General features: G+C 42.1%; 3 protein-coding genes across 5 annotated transcripts in view; all 3 read left to right on the top strand.

Annotated features, from left to right (window-relative positions):
- Window positions 1-2900, top strand: part of LOC118217551 (lysosomal-trafficking regulator-like) — a 32480-nt gene extending 29580 nt beyond the window's left edge. The window contains exons 52-53 of the mRNA XM_035399406.1: window positions 365-436; window positions 783-2900. Of these exons, the coding sequence (XP_035255297.1) occupies window positions 365-436; window positions 783-921 (211 nt within the window). The 3' untranslated portion in view covers window positions 922-2900. The remainder of the gene's footprint in view (window positions 1-364; window positions 437-782) is intronic.
- A 282-nt stretch (window positions 2901-3182) lies between these two features.
- LOC118217552 (guanine nucleotide-binding protein G(I)/G(S)/G(O) subunit gamma-2-like) lies at window positions 3183-9333 on the top strand. The gene is made up of 3 exons (XM_035399407.1): window positions 3183-3503; window positions 5956-6060; window positions 7458-9333. The coding sequence occupies exons 2-3, from the start codon at window positions 5965-5967 to the stop codon at window positions 7584-7586; spliced, it is 225 nt and encodes a 74-aa protein (XP_035255298.1). The 5' UTR covers window positions 3183-3503; window positions 5956-5964; the 3' UTR covers window positions 7587-9333.
- Window positions 9334-10048: 715 nt separating this feature from the next.
- Window positions 10049-21605, top strand: b3galnt2 (beta-1,3-N-acetylgalactosaminyltransferase 2). 3 transcript variants are annotated; one of them, XM_035401117.1, is made up of 13 exons: window positions 10049-10306; window positions 11087-11213; window positions 11859-11959; window positions 13708-13901; window positions 14701-14796; window positions 15000-15107; window positions 16133-16211; window positions 16991-17174; window positions 17353-17478; window positions 17592-17751; window positions 18986-19042; window positions 19672-19768; window positions 20150-20257. In XM_035401117.1, coding segments are annotated over exons 1-13 (1434 nt in total). In that variant the 5' UTR covers window positions 10049-10203; the 3' UTR covers window positions 20152-20257. The 3 variants fall into 3 exon arrangements, with proteins under 3 accessions (XP_035257008.1, XP_035257007.1, XP_035257009.1); XM_035401116.1 differs by lacking the exon at window positions 19672-19768 and having other exon boundaries at window positions 10051-10306; window positions 20150-21605; XM_035401118.1 differs by lacking the exons at window positions 14701-14796; window positions 19672-19768 and having other exon boundaries at window positions 10051-10306; window positions 20150-21605.
- Window positions 21606-22167: the final 562 nt, after the last annotated feature.

Genomic DNA, 22167 nt, shown 5'->3' on the forward strand with positions numbered 1-22167 from the left:
TTTGCACTGAGAAGTTAAAGTCAGTATGCTGAATGCACAGTGTGGTGGAACTGTTCCTAATGGACTTTTCACTCAGAGAGAATATCTAAAAATATGAGAATATCTAGAACAGATATGAATAGATTCTTATGCTTATGCTACATTCACATTAGCTTCAAGAGAAAGTGGAATATAAGAAGCCTCTTTTTATATAAGCTTCTTTTATAGTTATATCTGCATGTATAAATATAATATAAATGTTATATTTATATATGATTCTACCTGCGGTTAATCGGCCCCTTAAACCCTCGTAGGCTTAATGAATTAATGTGCATGGTAACACTGCATTAATGTGGTTTTAAAATCCCTCTCCTCTCACTCTAAGACTCTGGAGCACTTTGGACCTGAAGCCTGTCAGAGAGATCACTTTCCCCAAGTCCAACAAACCCATCATCAGGTAAAATGCGTTTGTGATTCACACACTATTTAGATGCAGGGAAATCAACATACGCACATATATACACCTAGTGGTCAGTGTATGACCATATGGCAATAAAATTCCTCTGCAGTTTATATAAATATTGTCTCCTGGAAAATTCCCAGCTGGCAGTATATGAACCATGTCAAGTACAATTAGAATAAATTAAAATGGGTCTGCACTCAAAACAGATGTACTTTGCAATAAATCTATCAACAAAATGGCAATGAGAAGCTACAGGCTGCACCAGATGGGTTTTGATTTGGGGCCAAGTGTAGCAATGCTGCTTGACTGCTATAAACTGTGCTGGTCTGCACTCCCCCAGCCTGACGTACTCGTGTGAAGGACACCACTTGTACACGGCCAACGGCGATGGCACGGTGATGGTCTGGTGCCGGCGGGACCAGCAGCGGATGAAGCTCCCCATGTTCTACTCCTTCCTCAGTAGCTACGCTGCTGGTTGACCTCATGTGCTTCCCCAGAGACACCAGGGATTGTCAGAACATGTGCCCAACCCAGCGGGAGCTCTACTGGGCTCTACAAGCCAGTCCCAGCATTCTAAAAGAATGAGAAAGCTAAGAGAGATGTGTACATATATGAATATAAGAAATCTGAATGTATTAAGATGTATATATATATATGGAAGGGAGTTGTTCACAGATTCTGGCTGGGGGATTTGATGCTCAGATGGTGCTTCTTCAACCTGATCTCAAGTGTTTCATCAGACTTTTTTCATTTGTACATTTTTTCCTCCTGTGACTGTTTTTTCTTTTTTGCCACGAAAGTGGTTCAAATGTATAGCTGGCTGGCTCCATTTTGATTTGTTTTGGAGTATGTTCCCTTCTAAACTGCTACAGACTGGCTTTGCCAGACAGGGGTGCTGTTACAGCTGCTGCACCCTCTGACCTCTCTGAGCCTTCTGTCCCTCTCCAGTCATTATCCCTCTATGATAAAGCCCACTAAGGCTCTGTGCCTGTCATCTTGTACAGAAACTAGACCCTGCGTAGCCACTTATGTTGCTGATGTGATGTCACAGAATTTGGGCCCCTGTGTGTTATCTTGTGGCATGCTGGGTACTCGTGCCAAGGGAGTAGCTACAGGGTGTGTGCGATAAGATAACCTGAGATATGCTTTATTGAACCCTGTGGGGTAATTTACCCTCTGGACTTAACCCATCCTGGCTACTTAGGAGCAGTGGTTGGCCACAATGCAGCACCTGGGGACCAACTCCAGCTGTGAGGCCAGTCCCTTGGTCAAAGACAATGGCAGGAGTACAGCTAACGTGACATGTCTTTCGGCGTGGGAGGAAACCGGAGTACCCAGACAAAAACTATGTGAACACGGGAGAACATGCAAACACCATGCAGAGAAGATCTGGCCAGCTGGGAGTCAAACCCACAACCTACTTCTTGCAAGGCAACAGCGCTAACCACTGCACCGCTGCATGTACAGTGCAAACTGTCACTTATCCTCAGTGTTTTACTCCGGAGACTGTTACAAGTGTCTCATTAAAATCATGAGGAGTCAGAGCAAAATTGCCCTCTTGCAAGACAGATTTCTTCCCAAGGTACAAGTAATTTTACTGGAATGGCTCAGAAGAGTGCTAGTCTTTCCTGTGTCCCTTGAAAACTGGAAGCAGTAGAATGAAATTCTATTTCAAATTTAAAATCCGCTTTCAACTGCAGAGGACATCGGAGGATCTGCAGAGAACCAATTTTTGATGGGTGTGACTTTCCATACTGCCCTGGCCGTAAATCCTTAAATGTTCTTTCCTTTACTCTGGATTAAAGTAGTCATGTTGTTTGTTAGGTTAGAGGATGTGGTGGAGAAAAAAAATCAGGGCTGAAATCACTTGTGGTACCATGATCCCTGCATTTGCTGCTGCAGTATAATTTCACATTTAGCCTTATATAATTTGTGTTGGTAGTTCATAGGATTGCACATCCTACGTTTCGTGTAATGCTTAAAAACTACTTGAAAGGGAGAGTTCTTGTTATGTCATGCTCACAACAAGCATTTAATTTTCCAGTGAATTTTGTAATGAGTTTATGCAGATTTACATAATGCTTCTTTAGCAGGTTTCAGTAAAGTATGAAAATAATATAACTGGTGCCTTTTCAGTTTTTTTACATGGACTTGTCCACCCAAAGCTCTACATGTTTACAATGTGTCATATGATCAAAGGCTCTATTTCTGTATTTGTATACATGTACATATAATCTCCCTCATGTTTCTCCTTATGTCTGTATGTTGTGTGTAATGCAATGGTGTGAAAAGCAGTGTGTTAAATTAATATGTTCTACAAATGTTATTGGGTTACAAATACCTACTGCAAAAACAGAATTTGAAATGTTTTCAGAGGACCATTGAGAAGGTTTTTGTTGTCAGTTTATTTATTCTTTCTTTGTTTGTTGAATCCATTGGCATGTGAGTTCATGTAGCTGTCAATACACATTTCTATTATGAATTCATGTGTTATTTCTTCCTGATTATGGGAAAGGGTTGGTCAAATTTAGGACCTGTGGGTACAAACCAAGAGATGAGTACAGCAATATATAATATATTTCAGTATTATCGTGAAGTGTGTACCCTTTCTTCAGAAGTGAGCACCTCCAGGCTGCTCGTGATGATGTCCCATCAGCTGTGATCTACAGTAGGCTCCAGACCGAATGTCTCGTTCACACACGTAATCTGTGACTATTAAAAAGGGCAGTTCAGGCTGTGGCACATGACTGGAAGGGTCTTCCCTGCTGCTATAAATTTACTCCAGCAGGGCTGAAGACACGTAGGGCGGTGCAGGGTTGAAAGCGAATTTATCATTTGGCTAATACGCTCTGCATCGACTGGCGGCGTGTTGCGTTATGACGAGAAGTAGTCTGAAGAGTTATTGAATTATTTCCTGTGATTGATTGGATTGTGTTTTCCTAATTAGGAAGAAAGTGATGCGTAGGTTTTAAATATTTCTGCATATCCAGACTACTGAATCTTGCGTTCGTGGGACTCCGTATTTGTTGGAAAACACTGGGTAACCGACAATCCAATTCAGGTAGGTTAAATTAACATTTCCAATGTGTTCATTTGTATAATTCCATTATCAGTTTCACGAAACAACCTGTCACGGCAAAATAACACTTCAAATGAGCTACGAGCTAAAATTTAAATAGCTTAACTTTGTCGGGGTTGCCGGTTTGACTGCTACCTAAAAGTAGACTAATTAAAAGGGGAAAATCTTGTCTGCTAAACGACAGCACAGGTAGCCTACATTACGGAGCATTGCGCGTGAATGTAGTCAGCAATTTGGTAGGTAGGCCTACTTCACAGCGATTCGACGCTGGAGTTTGATATGGAGCGCAATTTGACACTCATTAGTTCATTTTAGCTGGCCAGAAATGTAAATGCTGTTTCTTGAAGATTGAATGCTGTGCAGAAAACCCAGAAGATTTTTTACAAACTAATGAACCGAGGTCACTTGTCAATTTGGCTAGCTGTACTTGATATTTTGCTCAGGCTTTGTTTTAATTCTTGAATATGACCAATCCACGCGAACTAGTTGATGAATATGTATTGTGTCCCATGCAACGCATAAGAAATGACCGCCAAAATAACAGCCTCTCTAAATTGCGCTTAATTGTGATTACCATGTATTTGCAGTGGACTGAGAAGCTCGAGCATGTGAGTGTTGTCCAGGCTACAACTGTTACTATTACTAACAATAAATTACATTGTTTAGCGTTCATCATTTAACGCTGTTCATAAAACGCTATGGGCCATTGCGTCAAACGGCAGCTGTTGCCACAACAGTACTAATGCTGATAAATAAAGGTCAGTGCAGCAGGTAAATATTTTTTACATTTTCCCATTTCAGCATATAGCCTGACAGTCTTATCCAGAGAACTTTACAAAATTGGGTAATGCAAATTGGCAACTGTAAGACTTATTTTAATTCTGTAAACATACACTCCATTTATCCAGCTTGGTGGTTTATTGAAGCAATTTAGGGCAATACCCTGTGGAATCGAAATCAAACTCACAACTTTTGAGTTTAAAGCCCATTTCCCTAACCTCCATTGTGAGAAACATTGAGAGTAGCTACTGTGTACCTCTGTATCAGCTCTACACCTCTCAGCGTTCGGGGGGAAGGGGGGGCAGGCAGGCAGTGGAACTGTTCTTATTGCCTTTTGCAGCTGAAGGGTTTCATCTGGAGTACTGTATTGCTTTCAGCCCATCAGATAGTCTCACCCCTGAGCCAGCAGCTCACTTCCTGCATAGATGCTCCCTCATTATGTCACCCTCACCCCTGTCCAGTTTTTCCTGATGATGTCATAAAGGCCATCGGTGATTTTTCTTCCTTGTGGCCTTCTCTGCCTCCTGTGATATAGCCTGGCTCTGATGTCTTCCTTGTTGTCTGTATGTTACGGTGATGGATGGGAATTTGCATCCTAGAGGTCTTAGATGCTGTTTTCCACCAAGAAGGTAGCTGCTGAATGTACCTGAATTTCCTCATTAGTCTGATTAGAAAGGTTCAGATTGGTCGGTCCATCTGCTATGAGCTGTCAGTGTCTTGCAGACACATGGCGATGCTTAATTGGCATGCTGTCGTACAATAGATTGAACTGTTAATTTGTTTGATTTGTGCAACATTATTTAAAAGTCTTGCTTCCATCCATCACATGACTCATTTAGCTTTAGTGCGCATTGTGGTTACGCCTACCTCAAACCCCAGACTGTTGCTGTTCTGCTCCTCGCTGTGTATCGTGCTCATCGGCCTCTCTTATGTGAGAGGTGCTAGAGCCTCAGCCAACTTCACCTGCATCCATCTGGAAGTGAGAGAGAGAGAGGGAGAGAAATTACAACTCCAGACACATTTTCTTGGAGGTGACAGGAGTTGGGATTCTTTCGCCCTGAGAGTGGTTTTATGAACATATCATATGGCTGAGTGGTGAAACACTATGCTGAGTCACTTTCCCCCCTTCATGTCACATAAAAAGCAGTTTCTCATGTACAATGGATACCAGGAGTACATAAAAAAGGAACTGTACCTGAAAATGAATTGTGATTGTTTTGCTTTGAGTTTGCTTCCATTTAATTATTACTTTTAAAAATGTATTATTACCTGTTGCTTACACGTACAGAGGTAATTTATTCTGAGAATACTCTGTATATGAATCGTCAACTTACCATAACTACATTAGGATCCTCAGTTACATTCAGTTGCCGGTACTCCGTAACGAAATTCAAGACTTGCAAAAGCCCCATGACTCATGTAGCCAACACAAACTCAGTGGGAAAATGTTGCTGCACTTGTCAACATTAATGCCAGGGGAAAGCAGTCTGAGGCTATGGACTCATATGGGCTGAAGGTCAGGACCATCCATACACCAGCCGTACATTATCTGGCTGAAAGGGAATGTCCAAATACATGTTCTCTGGGAAGGTACAGGGTACATGGAAACTCAAAGCACTCTCTCCTTTCCTTTGGTCTTGCCTGTTTCTTGTAGGACGCCACCATGAATGACAGCGTGTCCAACTGTACTGCCAGTATCGCACAGGCGAGGAAGACTGTGGAGCAACTCAAAATGGAAACCTTTGTTGAAAGGATAAAGGTTCTGTGTAGCTGTATGTGTGTGTCTTTATGTGTGTGTACACACGTGTTTTGTCATGTCTGTGTGTGCTGCTTGTGTGACATGCTTGCTGTGTCTGCATATTTCTACCTATTTAATAATCCAAGAGGGCCAGTGAATCAGCTTATTTTATTTGATTATCAGTACTATTCTCAACCTGTTGGTTTTTAAAAAAAATTTTTAGGACAAACCTGTACTGATATACATGATGATCACCCATTTTAAGGCAGAGAAGAAAATAATTGAAAAACTACCTTCTGATTGATAGATCATATTCTGTAGTCAGTGAGCTTGTTCATCACCAGAAACAGGATCAGTATCATTATCAGTTTAACAGTGTGTTTCCAGCCCCATAATTGTGGCTCATTGGCTGTCTCTTGTTTTTCACACACAATTTACTGCCCTGTCAGGGGTGTTACTCTTGTAATCTTTCCGTTTTGTAGTGATGGTGCGGTGTAGTGTTTTGTAGAAAAATGGATCCAATTCTGTTTAGGAGATAATGTGTATACATATCTGCAATCTATTAATTGAACTGTAAAACATTTTTAGCCGGATTGAGATGGGGAAGCTCATCACTGAATTACAGTCCTAACATCCTGGTGTCAGCATGCATTTGTGAAAGTGGAAGCCAACTCCCTGAATGGGAAACTAATGAAAACATGGTGTGTTTCTGGATTTTTCCCCTCCGGGGAGATGGCGAGGACAGCTTCTTCCTCTGATCTCAAACTCTAATTAGGGGTCTGCCAGCGAACCAGTAGATCAGCAGTGGGAACACAGTGTGTGTGAGCTGGCAGAGGAGAGGACTGTATGTTAATTATCATGTATCTCATTCTGTCATGTGAGGGAGAAATTAGAGGGGCACTCCAGCACTGCTGGTTTATCTTCCATAATTATAGCCCATCTGCATTTGACGATGTGCTGGGTCACAATTACTGCTGTGTCTCTGGTCTCGGGGTTTTGGACTCCATTTTCTGCAGCAGAATAGCAGAAGGTGGGTGGTGTGTATTGGCTGATGTATGCTGATGGGCACACTGAATGTATCTGATTTTCCGTGTGTTTACACCAAACCATCTCCAACCCAAAGCTGTCCAAAGTGGAGCTTTTTAGTGTATGAAAATAATGACTCCATTATTTTCGTTGCACTTACTGTTCAAAATTAGCCAAAATGAGCAAAATGCTCATGTGGTTGTTGTTGCATTGCAGCACTCTAACAGATTTTCTAGATTGCTTCAGCCAAGTCAGTATATAGACCCTTAAGCTTTATAAGCCACCCCCTCCCAGTGTGTGTGTGTATGTGTGTGTGTGTGTGTGTGTGATCATCGTGTTCTCTGTAAGGTCAGCGTTGAACCATACTGATGTTCTGTCACTCTCTCCCTCAGGTGTCTAAAGCGGCGGCCGATCTGATAGCATACTGCCAGGCTCATATAGAAGATGATCCTCTCATCCTGCCTCTGCCCATCTCTGAAAATCCCTTCTGCCAGAAAAGGCTCTTCTGCACCATCCTTTGAGGGCTGTGGCCCCCCTTCACTGCTGGAACCCATGACACCTGACTCCCACATTGTAGGGGTGGGGCCGTGACCCTGGCATCCCGACCAGCCTGAAGCATTATGGGTAACACACCCAAGTTATGAACAGGTGGTGCACATGCCATTTTGGTCCATTATGGTTTTGTATTTTATTTAGCCTTCGGTATTGAGGAATAAAGTTGTTCTCTTGTTTGAGATTAGTTTTTTTTTTATTTTTTTAGAGCAAATAGCAAATTTTTTGCATGCCTTGGAGCTAAGGCCAGAGGAGGGATTTCCAGAAAATACAGTATTTTTCAGTTGACACTTAAACAGTTATCATCCTGCTACTTTGCTGTTTAGACAAATGATGGCAGAGAAGACATATTGATATTTGTAGTTTTTAAGAAATTGCTACTGATTATATTCAGTAAAATCAGGAATGTAAGCACGACATTGAGTGTTATCTGTTATGCAGCGTTTCTGATTATTGGACATGTGGTTTATCACACACTGTGTTTGTGATGAACCTCAGGTCATCTTTCAATGGTCTATATATTTGTCCGTTCTACACTCCATCAGATTTATTAGTACAGTTGTCTTCCATCTTGGCAAGATTTCACCCTTCTTGTCCACCCCTCTGTATACAATACCCATGAATGTTTACACGTCAGAAAACCAAAAATATAGCTGTGGTTTGGCTGTAATTCACAAAGGTCTGAGACACTGCATTAGGCCACAGCACAAGAAACTTTCGAACATTTTATGGTGTGTATGTGTATATCATTTTAATACTAAAACATACAACCTTATAGCAACAATCCCATAGCTATGTACAAGCCCAAACATTTAAATATGCCAGTACATCATACAGTACATTAATCATTGGAGAACGATCACATATGCTGTTTATGACCTATATTGAGTAGAGCCACACGTGTCATGTAGGTTTTTAATTTCCTGTTGAATGTGGAGGTGTGGAAAGAGAGGAGCAATGAAGTGTAAAGCTGTGGGCCATGTGGAAAACAAGTACTTTACATGCATTCATATTGGGTGCACTCTACACCATATAGTCTCTGACACTTTATATAATCAGATACTGTGTGTACACGCTGATGCATTCTGTGATACAATTTATCAAACACGCTGACTGTATTTGAATCTCTTTGTTACAGTTTCTTGAGTAATTGTCTTTGCTTGCACACATGTATATGTTGCAGTACATCTCTGCACACACGCACAAACACACACACACACACACACACACACACACAAACTGAAGAAGGAAATTGCCAAAATATTCTCAGAAATAACATGAGCCTTTTGATGATTATCAGAATATCTAATAGTTTTCTTCCTATCTTGATTTTGTATTAGAGTCTAGTGAACATGCATTTTAAATTAAACACCTCAACAACTGTAATAAATATAGTGGTGATTGAAATAATTTCTGTAAATTCTTATTTGTGTAGGCATTTGGTTATAACTTGGAAGATGTGAAATCCAGCTCCATATTGTCATTAAAAAAAAACTATTATATAATGTATATCAAAATCGAATTATATTTTGCCTGATCTGGAAAGCATTTGTTGAATAAGTACCTCAGAATAATTCATTTGCAGGACATGCTTGGAAATATGAAATGAAAAATTTGCTATTGGGTGGTGTGTTCAGACAACTTTTAAGAAACAACTTTAAGAATCTGAAGGTATTATATTTTTTAAGTGTTGTATTAAATAAATGAGTAAAATTATTTTTTTAAAGTGGTATTTCTTTGCCTTATTTAACATCCTTTTATATTTAGGCGAGATTATTATTATGTGACACAGTTTGAAAGACCACATTCTTTTCTGAATGTAAGATGAAAAAACAGGGCCAAGTTACATTAAATAATTTAGGAAACATTGGGCAGAATTGCTTCGGAATAGAACTTGTTTAATTTGTATGAGCGCCTATATTGTTGTAGATTTGCAAGGTAGCTACAGTAGCCTAAACGCCGAAACTAGAAACGAAAAACGTTAAAATTTCATGTTTCACAGCGGTTAATTTGATCGTTGTCACTTTAATAAATCTGCAATCGTGAATAATGTGTAAATATGAAAATCCTCAAACTGGGAAAACTGTTTCTGCCATTTTTAACAGTTAAGTTTGTTTTACGGTGTGTCAATCTTACACCTTACATCCGCAGGATTGGGGTGCTGGGGTGGCGCCCCTTGTAGCTAGTCGTTATAACACAGGGTCTAATTTGTGTCTAAAGAACCTCCTTGGTTTAACTTATATACCACCAGCGTCTGACCTAACATGCCTATCTTAATATTAATTTAATTTTACGAAATACTGGCTCAATAATTAAGAAAAGTGTATCATAAGTTACCACAAAACAGGTCTATTTTGTTGCTGATTACATGCAACTCCAAGCCCCAGAAGTCCTAGCGCCTCGCTTCATTCTTCCTATTGGTTCTACGTTTGTCGTCGACCTCTCACGCAGTGAGCAGACATGGGGCATCCGAAGCCGGAATGTATCGCGTTCAGAAATTGGGTAATACTGTTCGGAGCAATTCTACCGACCTCGTTCGCGCACTCAGCCCGTTAAACCTTCGGATCAGCAACAAGGAGTCTGTCCATGCGAAGCTTAGCATTGCTGTTGTGTCCGTGCGTTATCGCGGTGGTGGTGCATCTCTGGCTGGTAGCAAACAGAACTGCCTTGTTGGATCTCAACGATTCAGGTAGCTATAGCTCTCCCATGCAGTTTCTAACTTTTCGGCTCACTGGCAAGCGAATTTGTCTTCTGCATTTTAATAAGCTATATATCTTCTGCTCTGTTTATCGCTAGTGAAGAGATGGCTGTACATGAAACGAAGTAACGACGTTTTCACATGGCATGTCTTGTAACTGCACGGATATTCGTTTGTTTTGTTATTGATGTGGGCGTTGCTTTTAGCGACATCTAATTTTCTGACTTTGTGAGACGACTGGTATTGGAGTTCCAATAACTAACGTTCGCTTGCTAGCATGAAACATGAAAAGTCGTGTTAGTGGAAAGATCCAAAAGAGTTTAAATGGTGTGTTAAGCAAATTGTTGGTTCGCCGTGATTATGCAGGCGTTTTGTATTTATTAACATGTGTTGGGTGGCTGGGGGGGGGGGGGTGTCTTTCGTTACTTGAGACATTTCTAATGAAGTACAAAACTGGCAATAAATACAGCTAAATTACTGCTATGTGAAGTAAATCATTGTATGCAATAGTGATGGGTTCGCTTAACATTCCACTTCGGAGCCATGCACTATGTGATGGTAGGGGGTCCAGCAGAGACAGACACTATACAGTCACCTGTCGTTTTTGAGTTGGGCCTAAACCAGTCAGTCCGAAACACCAGCCACGATATTGGAACACTGACATTTTGAATTTTAGGTAGATTGGTATTTCAAGAAAGGGGAGAGGATAAGTGCAGTTTCTCAATGGCGTCGATAGGTTTTTGACTGTAAAACCTGTTTAAAATAACACAGATCGACAGCCATCATCCCTGGAAGTTCTGGTGGGAGTGCTGTCCGCACGCCATCACCATGATCTCCGGGACGCGATAAGGGAGACTTGGTTGGGCTACATCAAGCAGCACCCGCAGTTCCGCCATCGGTTTGTGCTTCATATAACTTTTTTCATAATTGAAGTAATCTAGTAAATATAAATATTATTTTGCATTATAATTGCATTCATGTTTATATTGGGATTTATAGACCACAAATTATTTCTGCTGTTCCTTCGTCAGCAAGGAATTTTGAACATAGCGTTTGACCATGTTTGTTACAGTACTGTTCTTTCTGAGGCAGACAGGGAAATCTCATTTTTAAAAATGCCTCTCAAGAGGTATCAGTTGTCATTGTGTTTTCTTTTCCTCTAAGATAATAATTACAGTTGTAAAGACATTAACTTCTTGAGCGTGGGAAAGGGGAGAGCCAGACTAACAACACATAATGAAAAATGGAGTGAACAGTAAAGGTGAAGCAGTGTCCCCACTGTCTGGTGAGGGACCTGTTTAATTCAGAAAGGTAATTGATTGAAATGAGCAGGCTTAATTCTGATGGTTTGTGCATCAGGCACCTGAACTCACGTACACAGAGAAACTGAAGCGGCTGACCAAAACCTTCCAGTGAATCTATCACCATAGCAACAAGAGATGGCCTTCACTTTTGATGGCTTTAGGTTAGAAATACAGTGAATTTACTGTGTAAAGGTGCTGCTGTGTGAAGTTCTCTCCGGCTTGTGTCCTGCATCTTTCAGGGTGGCTGTTAAGTTTATCATTGGAAGACGAGGCTGTCCAATACCTCAAGAGGACAGGGAGGATCCGTACTCATGTACCTTGCTCAACCTTACTGATCCAGGTACAGTGTCCACACCTCATTTAGTTACAGGATTGTCACATATGGATGACATCTTTTGGCCTCTCCTGTTGCTCAGTGGAGAAGGGTCACCTCTATTTAAAAATGCATCTGTGTGACGTTGATCTGGGTCACTTGCAAAGGAGGTTCTACAGCTATGCAAATTCATTTCAGAAACTTCCTACAGAATTTGTATTGTATCCTGCTGTGTGATTGATTCAGAATTGGTGGCCAGCATTGCTAATCTTTAGGCCATTCCTGGAAGGCGCTCTTTGATTTGTGGTGTGGTTAACTACTCTAGACTGAAACGATTAGGACAAGAATTAGACTAACCACTCTTCCCATCTTGCTCTATGTTTTTACTGAACTTGTATGAGTGAAGTTGAAAATAACATAAATGTTACAATATGAATAGTTAAATATTTGTATAATTAACAGGCAAGTTAATGTTTGTTTTAATTGTAAATATGTGTACGTATTATAATTCCTAGTTTCTGATTTCTGCACTAGTTGGCTATGCATCAAATGCAGTTTGCAGTGATGCAAACTAGTCACATATTAGCTAGCTGCTTCTGTGCTGTTTAACTGCAAATTATTTGCATAAATCCATGATGCACTAGCGATGCTTGCAGTGTGGCTTAGATGTTGGGATGAAAGAGAAGCAGTATCCTGTTTTTTGATTGACAGAGCAAGTCTGTCTCATTCACTTTAATTAGTTGAATTTTGGAGATGCAGGACTCTGTGCTTTACACCAATCCAATTTTCTTCTAAAACCACATTGTTGGTAGCTAAGTGTTTGTCTTATTTGGCCATTATCAGTGAGATTATTATAAGAGTGTCTGTGCCCTTTGAATCACCCAGTAAGGCCTTTGCCAGGGATCTGTTTCAAGAAGTCTCAAGGGAATTGTTCTGTTTGCCTCTTCTTGCCTAATGGTCAATCAATGAAAATAAAACTTGCTAATTTATTCTGCATGTTCTGCTCAGATCCATGACTTCTCTGTTGCAGTTCCAGCAGCACAGCATTATTATTTATTTATTTGCAAAGTATGAAGTGTTGGCATACAGTCTGGATTTGTGACTGAAAGTGGCATAGGAACAGCTGTGTTAATTAAAATGCAATTATGCTTTTAATTCCAGATTTAGGTCAGTGTGTGCTAAATGGACAATTAATTGGCGGCAAAGTGTTTTTTTTCCTCTCCTTTTCCCGGGGAGGAACATTTACATTTTTTTGTAATGACAGGACTACAGAAATGAGTGTTTTAACTATCCTTCGACTTTCCTCTTTGTGCCAAAAGCATCTCTACCCCTCCAGAAGGTTTAAAGCATCGCCTTCATTGAACCTTACTTACCAGTGCTCCCTGTTTAATTGGGGTTTTTTGTCAAGGGACAAGGGAGAAGGGACATACATTGGCATTGTAAAAATAAAACTCAACCCCTTCTAACAGCTTTGTACTTTGCATTGATCTCCTGGGTAATAAACTGCACTTTTTTTAATTAAGAAGCCCAGGCACTGAGATGAGCCCTACGCTCAGCCCAGAGCCCTGAGGTGGAGAGAGAGAGAGAAAGAGAGAGCTTTAAAATGGCTGATGTCAGGATAACACACCGTCTGCCTGAGCTGGTGCTCTGCTAGTGCGCTGTCACCAGAAGACCCTGTCAGCAGACCCAGCTTGAGGAAGTGCCTACACCGATCAGTGTGTGTTTAAAGGATGTTGCCTGTCTGCCCGCTGATTGATGTTGGTTCGCGTTTGCAGTGAATGGACAGGAAGTGGAGGTGCTCCCTGTGCCCGACGACTCTGTGCTCGCTCACTCTGAGGTGTCTGCTGTCAGCCTGGACCTCAAGGTCCTGCACCCCATCGTGATCACCCGCCTGGGGGTGTTCCCCGATGGCCCCAACATGGAACTCCGGGGTAACGTGACGGTTAAGCTCTTCCAGGTGGATCAGGAGGTAAGCCGGCCTGTGCACGTGGGGGAGGCACTCAGGCGTGGGGGGGGGGGGGGGGGGGGGGAGTTGGGGTTTGCAGGTCTATATCCGATCCAGAGTGGACAGTGCGCTTTTGCTCCGCTGTGTCTCCTGCTTTTATCCAAAGAAAATCACCAGTTCTAGGATCCTGCACACTGAGAGAGGCTTTTTTCAGCAGCTCATGTGCTTACCTCACTCAAAGGGCAGGACTGCTGCCTCCCCTGTTTCAGAAATAAAGGGTTATTTTTCACCGGATCTGTCCTTTGTGTCCATGGATTTTTGGGACCCTTTTCACTGAGCAGTGAAAAATGCTGTGACTTTTAGGTTTAGTTTTTTCTTTTTTATCATAGTGCTGCAGATATTCTGCTTAGAGTCACTGATCAATGTGTAATTTCCCTGGATATTTCAGCTTATTCACTAAAAAATCAGTTGATCCGTACACTCCAAAGGTCAATGAATAATGAAATTCACAGCATGCATCCTGAAAATACCAAGGGAAATTCTTTTAGAGATTAGCCCTAAGCAGCCAGAATTATACAGATTTTATTTTATCATTGTGCTTTTATTTTGCCTTTACAGGAGAGGGACAGTCCAGTTTTTTTTAGCTCAGTGTCTGATCTCAGGATAGCTCAGTGTCTGATCTCAGGATAGCTCTGTGTCTGATCTCAGGTAGCTCAGTGTCTGATCTCAGGATAGCTCTGTGTCTGGTTTCAAGATAGCTCTGTGTCTGATCTCAGGATAGCTCTGTGTCTGATCTCAGGGTGGCTGTGTGTTCCCTGTGCAGGAACCTGTGGTGACTGCTCGTTTCAGCTCCATGAGCACAGGAACCAGTATGAATGGGGTGTGGTATAAGCCTGTAGAGCAGTTCATTCTGCCAAAGGTGAGTGATTGTGCCATTGTGGAGCGGGTCAATGCAAGGACATGAACACAGGAGCTGGGTTCAAACTTTAGGGATATAGGTCAAGAGGGTTCAGGGTTTGAAGAAATTATGTCTGTGTCTTGGAAGGAACTCTGTCTGACTCGAGGGCTTTGAAGTAACTCTGTCCTCAGGGCTTTGAAGAAAATCTGTCTATCTGTCCTCAGGGCTTTGAAGGAACACTGGTTTGGGAGAGTTTGGACGCTGATCTGGTGACTGCAAACGTCTCGAGGGTTCAGTTCAACAATGGGGGAGGAGTGTTTAGAATATCCTCTGCAAGTATAGCTCCGTTTTCTTTTGGGGGGGGGGGGGGGGGGGGGGGGGAGGTTGCGGGGCACTAATGTTCATTACAGTAGTGATGGGTGATGTACAACAACAATAATTATTGAATATTTTTAAGTGTAATAACAATCATTGCAGCCATGCGGCTTATAAGCTTTTGTCTTTTTTCTTTAATCGTACCCGATGCGGTAATATACATCCGAACTTCAGAGGCCTCGTGAAATGCTTCCAGGGATTAACATCAGCACTGATATCTACTGGGTGTTGATAAGACAGCCAGTCATCAGCAAGGCCTTGCAACTTCCATGTGATTGACAAAATGACATTACATGGAAGCTGTACGGATTGGCTGATGGATGTTAATGGTGATGTTTTTTTCCAGAAGCGCTTCACATGGCTTCTGAAGTTTGACTGTTCACTACCGCAACAGGCATGATTAAAAAGGAAAAGAAAAGCAATATGTTGCATGATGGCAATGTTTGTTCATTGCATGCAAACGATATTGGAAAATGATTGTTGTGGTATGCCACTCGGCCCTAGTTGGGTTAGTAATCATAGTGATTCTGTGATTTGAAGCTCTGCTCAGCTTATTACTAGGCATCAGTTATGTACATCATCCAATAAAGGGAATCTATTTATATGCACTCAGTGGCAATTAGGTACACCTACATAGTACAGGGTAGGACCCCATTTTGTCTCCAGAACAGCCAGAATTTTTTGCAGCATGAATTCAGCACAGTGCTGGAAACATTCCTTAGGCTCCGTGCTGCTCCTCAGAACATACTATTTGATGTAGTAGGCGCCAGAGATTATTTGGTCTTATTAAAATTCAACTCAAATTGGAGTTGATGTAGTGACAATGCATCACCACGCTCAAGGAACCACGTATAGATTGTTATCATTTAAATGCTTTTAAATCATCCCTTTCGAAATCATACCCTTTCAAAATCATACATGGATAGCTATTGGCCGTGTGCATTGTGGCTGTGTTCTGTGAAAGAGTATATCTGTGTTGCAGATTGAGGAGGGAACGTTGCCTCACAGAAGTGCTCTTGGCTTTCCTGGTGTAGCAGGAGGGTTTACGTACTCCATTTACGGTAAGTCCAGCTGCATTAGAAGCAGTAGAAGGACTGAAGGACCTGGAATGAAAAAAACATCCTGTGTTCAGGTTAAAGGGCTGCTACTGAAACACTCTGACTGTGAGACTGATTGGGAACAGCGATGCTTCTGCAGCCGGACTGCACTGAAATCTAACCGCTCCCTCCTGTCTAACTCCATTTTTTAACGATCCAACAATCATCAAAAATGTCCTCATCCATAAAAATTGTGTGAAAGTAATGTAAAGTACTAATTTATCCACTCACTGTATTTATGCGCAGCCTGTTATGTCTGTTAATGTCATTGTATATAACCCGGACATTTTGCTCACCGATTTGTACATTAAACCCACTTATAAGAGTAACGGCTGAGTGATAGAACCTGCCAATATATTGAGCCTGCTTGTAAAAGTAATGGCTGAATGGAATTCACTGCCAAAAGAGCCTGCAGGTACTGTATTGTTCTGTAGAAACAGAATCTATAGTTAAGAAATGGTCATTCTCCCCTTCAGTTTAATCTTCAAATTGTGTTTTGTGTTACATGTGTGAAATTTTTGTCTGATATGTGTTGCTTGTGTGATGTATGTGTTGTGTTGCGTTTTGTTGTTTGTGTGTGCATGTGCATTACATGTGTGCTGTATGTTGATGCGCGTGTGTGTGCTTTATGTGTGTGCTGTATGTTGACACGCGTGCGTGTGCTTTATGTGTGTGCTGTATGTTGATGTGCATGTGTGCGTGCACGTGCTATATGTTGACGTGTCGAGACCCTGTCCTCTCAGATGTGGATGTGCTGCTGGAGATGTTGCGGGGGCGGCCCGAGCGGATGCAGGACCAGGCCTCCAGGCTCAGACTGGAGGATGAAGCCCTGGATCAGGAGAGCCTTCGCCATGGCGACATGGTGTTTGTAGATGTGATTGACACCTATAGGAATGTGCCTTCCAAACTGCTGCAGTTCTACAACTGGTATGAATCTTTGAATGATATGAATGTGCGTGCGTGCATGTGTGCGTGCGGTGTGTACAGTGATGGTACTGGTACAGGCTTGAAAGGATTTACGTTAATTTTATGTTTAAATTCATTCTGGGGGAAGAAAAGTTACAAATGGATGTTTTAATTAAAGTAGCCATTCCTGCTTCAATAGGTCAATAGGAAATGCTGACTTCAGTCTCCTCCTAAAGACGGATGATGATTGCTATATCGACGTGGACGCAGTATTAATGAAGATAGACCACAAGCGACTCCGGAGGAATAGTTTCTGGTGGGGAAAGTAAGTGGGGTCCAGGGCAGAAGCCTGTTGGACCCGTTCCTATGGAGAGAGTTCCTCTTTCTGGTATCCCGTTGAGGCCGTGAAAGGGTGTTTCCTGAGCGCGTGCGTTTCAGTTTCAGGCAGAGCTGGGCGGTGGACCGCGTCGGGAAGTGGCAGGAGCTGGAGTACAGCAGCCCCGCGTATCCAGCCTTCGCCTGCGGCTCTGGGTACGTGGTCTCGCGGGACCTCGTGGAATGGCTGGCCGGTAACGCAAACCGACTGAAGGCTTACCAGGTATCCCACCCCTGCGCTCACACAAAAACATGAAGTGTAAGATTTAAATGAAGGGCTAGCTATGATCCACAATTAAAGTGTACAGAGACACCAGCTTTTGGTCTGTCTTCGAGAGCGAGAGCACAGAGGGTAGGGGGGAGGAAGGAGGAGCAATAGAACCAGTCGGTAACACGTCACAGGCATGTAGGCGGAGCAAGAGCTGCCGTTACACGGTTACACAATAGACAAGTAAATGATACAACTGTATCGTTTCCTTCTAGCTTATTTACTCCCCCGTAAGGAACCACGTCACCTAAATTATCATCCATGGCCATGGAAAATAGACTAACCTTAGCTAGCTGAACAGTTTCACTTTGAACGTAATCGAACGGTTTCACTTTGAGCATTCAATTGCAGAAGCAAACTTAGTCTTAACAGTGTAATTTTGTGAGTAACTAGGTGGTGCTCTGACAGCCGGACAAGTGAAACCCATGCTAGCTATCTCCACTAAAATTAGAAACCTGCTAGACTTAGCGTACATGCTGCAATTGAAACTAAAATTGGAAAATACTGCAATTAGAGCAGACTAACGTTACAATTGGAAAAGCTATGTAATTATAAAAACCAAATCTTAACAATGAACAAACTATGAAATTTTTACGTTACTGCAAGCTACTAACTCCTAAACAAACTGCTAAAAAGCCAAATAAAAAGCTAAAGAATGATACCAATGGAATTGGAACGGAACAAGGAAATGCTAAACAGGACTTTAGAAATACTAAACAGGAAAAAACAGAGAAAAAAACACTGTCCAGGCTGTCACTGCTCGACTGCAGGCGGTTTGAAATGAGCAGGGTCATTTGTGCAGTTCTATTAGATCGGTTTTAACACATAATACTTACCCCATCAACCCAGAAGAGGTGTGGAGACGGGGCTGTGACTGGCTTACACAGAAGGAGGCTTTTGCCAACAGTACTTCTGCATCTCGGATATGGGCTGGGCTCCAGGCGAAACAAAACAAAACTTTTTCGTCTCCTAAGGGTGGCAGTGCATGGCTATTTTTGTTTGCACAATATGTGGTAGCGTGGCTTAATTAGATTTTAGTTTTTTTTTACAATAGGACTAATGTGATGTATCAAATGGAAACAGTATACCCTTTCTTACCGTATTGTTGCCTATTCAGTGCAACCTATAACTGCTTAGTTTTCAGATATTAGTGTACAGTGTTAATGTGGAAAATGCCATTTTATTGCAGGGTGAGGATGTAAGTATGGGCATATGGATGGCTGCAGTTGGGCCAGGAAAGTACCAGGTCAGTCCATGGTGGATAAGTGTAGGCTTTCTGCAGTCTACCTGTACTTAAACCACCGAGTCATTCTTCAGTCTACCTGTACTTAAACCACACAGTCATTCTCCAGTCCACCTGTACTTATACCACTGTGTCATTCTCCAGTCTACCTGTACTTATACAACCGAGTCATTCTCCAGGCTACCTGTACTTATACCACAGAGTCATTCTCCAGTTTACCTGTACTTGTACCACAAAGTCATTCTCCAGTCTACCTGTACTGATTACACAGAGTAGGGCTGAGCAGTATACTGCAGCAATAATCATTTTCAAATAATTGTAATAACAGTCATCGCTGCCAGCAGCACTTGCCACCTGCAAGGTCGTAAAGCTTCCATATGATGATGTGATTTTGTCAGTCACATGAAGGCTATACAGTACAACCCTGCTGCTGACCGGCTGTCTTATCAACACCCAGTAGATATCAGTGGTGATGTTTTTTTCCCAGAACCATTTCATGTTGCCTCTGAAATTTGGATGTTTACTACTGCATCAGGTATAATTAAAGAAAAAAAGATGAAAAGAAAGGCACCACATGGTATGGTATCGATGATTGTTACTGCGCTAAAAAAATGTCATAATTATCATTGCAGTATAATACCCAGCTCTACCACAGAATCATTCTCACATCTACCTGTATTTATACTACTGAGTCATTCTCCCATCTACCTGTATTTACCATGGATTCATGTGAGTTATGTGGGTGAGTGCACATTTGTGTACAGTATGTTTGTGTGTGTGTGTGGGTGTGTGTATAAATACCAGTGTTCCTGCAGTTGTGTATGTATGCGTTTTCGTGCTTGTAAATGTGTGTCCATGTGTGTAAATGTATGTGTGTATAAATTTGTATGCACGCAAATGTGTAATTATGTGTGGGTGTGTACGTAAATGTTTGTTTGCGAGTGTAAATGTGTGTATATGTGTGTGTGTGTATGTAAATGTGTGTATGTAAATGAATGTGTGTATGTAAATGTATGTGTGCGCATGTAAATGTGTGTATGTAAATGTATGTGTGCGTGTGTATGTAAATGTATGTGTGCGTCTGTAAATGTGTGTATGTGTGTGTTTCAGGACTCGGGGTGGTTGTGTGAGAAACACTGCTACTTGGACATGCTGTCATCGCCACAGCACTCACCGGAGGAACTGCGGTCCCTGTGGGACAGGAAGAGAGTTTGTGGGGATCCGTGCGGCTGCCCCTGGGGCCACCCCTGACCCCTGACCCCTGAACCCTGGCACGGTGTCATGGACTGCCGACTGGTGCTACAGTTGTGACTCATGGGAAGTCTGAACAGAGATGAGAGCTGTGTTCTGTGCCCCTCTCCCCCCTAGTCTCCTACTGTGACTGCATGGTTGTCAAGACCCTGTATGGGTGTGTGTTATGCCGCCGCTGTGTACTTTGTGACTCCGGATGATTCTTGCGAGAGCTCATTCAAAGGATGTAGACTTGATTATTCCAGGTCTGGACAAATAATTATTTTTATAAAGTAAATGAGGCAATTGAAGAACTGGCAAGCAATGTGTTATAGCAGTGACAGTGATAAAATTGTGTAGACGTTGCTTGACTTTTTGAGTTGCATTTATTATTTTTAGATGTCCCATATCAGATATATACACGTTTTTTGTTGATTAGAGAATGGCATCATACAGCCTTGACTTTGTGTGTAGAAGTGTCAATTTTGTGTTCATAGCTGCATCTGTGGCCTTGTCAGACACAAGCATATGCCTCCAGGCCATACTGAGTGCTTTCTGCAGCTATGTACAGTGGAGTGTGTTAGGGAATGGCTGTCACACAACCCTTTTCCAACGTGTCATGTGTCTAAAGCAGATGCTGTGCCACTCTGAAATGTAACAAAGAAGACAAGGCTGTGAATAGGAGTTCTGCGCTGATGTGACTCATCCTGTGGTACCACAGGATGCAGTTGTCAGGGTAACAGGAAATAAAAGAATGATCACCGAAAACAAAAGCTTTCTTTTTTTTTTAAACTGAAAAAATCCTAATTATATACATTGCGGGGAAAATGTTTGAAGGTAATTGCTAATTGTTAGCAGTAATTGAAGTATATGTGATGTGTGCCACAGTGATGCATATTATGCACACCAACTGCTCTTTTGGGGGAAAAAATGTTCCTTATTGATGTGCAATGCAATGATTTCACTGTAGCTGTGCTCCCAGTGTAGCTGTGCTCTCACTGTAGCTGTGCTCTTGGTGTAGCTGTGCTCTCAGTCTAGCTGTGCTCTCAGTGTAGCTGTGCTCTCGGTCTAGCTGTGCTCTCAGTGTAGCTGTGCTCAGTGTAACTGTGCTCTCACTGTGGCTGTGCTCTCGGTGTAGCTGAGCTCTCACTGTAGTTGTGCTCTATGTGCAGCTGTGCTCTCACTGTAGCTGTGCTCCCAGTGTAGCTGTGCTCACAGCACTTTTGCTTTCCCCCCTTCGCTGAAGGATCAGTGTCAGAAGATACTAAATAAATCCAAGCTGTGCAAGATGCCACATTTCCTTCTAATCAATAAAATTTTCCACTAAAAAGGCAAAGCGCTTCCCTTTGATGCAGGTTATTTTTTTTAAATAGAGACCATGAAACACTCTTATTTCCACTGCAAACAACTGAAGCAACAAATAGAATATTTTAAACGCCTGTTATTTTTAAAATCACAGGCCATCATTGATGATAAACTTGGTGTCCTGATTCATTAGTTTTCAGTGATCCAGCGGCACGTACCTTAAAGTGGCAGGGATCCTAGAGGTTCTGACTAAACTTCCCATCTCTGGAATTGCAGTCATTTTCAGACACACTCACGCACGCACACAAATAACCCCATTCTGAAATTTTTACTCAAAGTGTGCAGTTTGTAATCGACTGTACATCACCAGCAGTATAACCTCCATCACAACCTATTGGGTTTCCAGTCTGGCTGCTCCATCCACTGACACTGCTCTCCTCAGTCATAAAGACTTGAGTCCTCCTGCTCCAGTTGTCTGCAGTGTTTGATGGTGTCAACCACTGCATCCCTCCCTGAGATGAGCATCTCAAGGCTTCACCCTTGCTTTGTTTGCCTTTCATCTTGTTGATCAATCCTAACAGGTCACCTGGACG

The sequence above is a fragment of the Anguilla anguilla genome, chromosome 18 (genome assembly GCF_013347855.1).
Source record: "Anguilla anguilla isolate fAngAng1 chromosome 18, fAngAng1.pri, whole genome shotgun sequence".
Classification (NCBI taxonomy): Eukaryota; Metazoa; Chordata; class Actinopteri; order Anguilliformes; family Anguillidae; genus Anguilla; species Anguilla anguilla.

Coding starts and splice junctions, on each gene's coding strand:
- LOC118217552 (XM_035399407.1), top strand. CDS start 5,965: ATGAATGACAGCGTGTCCAACTGTACTGCCAGTATCGCACAGGCGAGG. Junction 6,061..7,457: donor CCTTTGTTGAAAGGATAAAG/GTTCTGTGTAGC, acceptor TCTCTCCCTCAG/GTGTCTAAAGCGGCGGCCGA.
- b3galnt2 (XM_035401116.1), top strand. CDS start 10,204: ATGCGAAGCTTAGCATTGCTGTTGTGTCCGTGCGTTATCGCGGTGGTG. Junction 16,212..16,990: donor GTTTACGTACTCCATTTACG/GTAAGTCCAGCT, acceptor CTGTCCTCTCAG/ATGTGGATGTGCTGCTGGAG. Junction 17,175..17,352: donor CTGCTGCAGTTCTACAACTG/GTATGAATCTTT, acceptor CTGCTTCAATAG/GTCAATAGGAAATGCTGACT.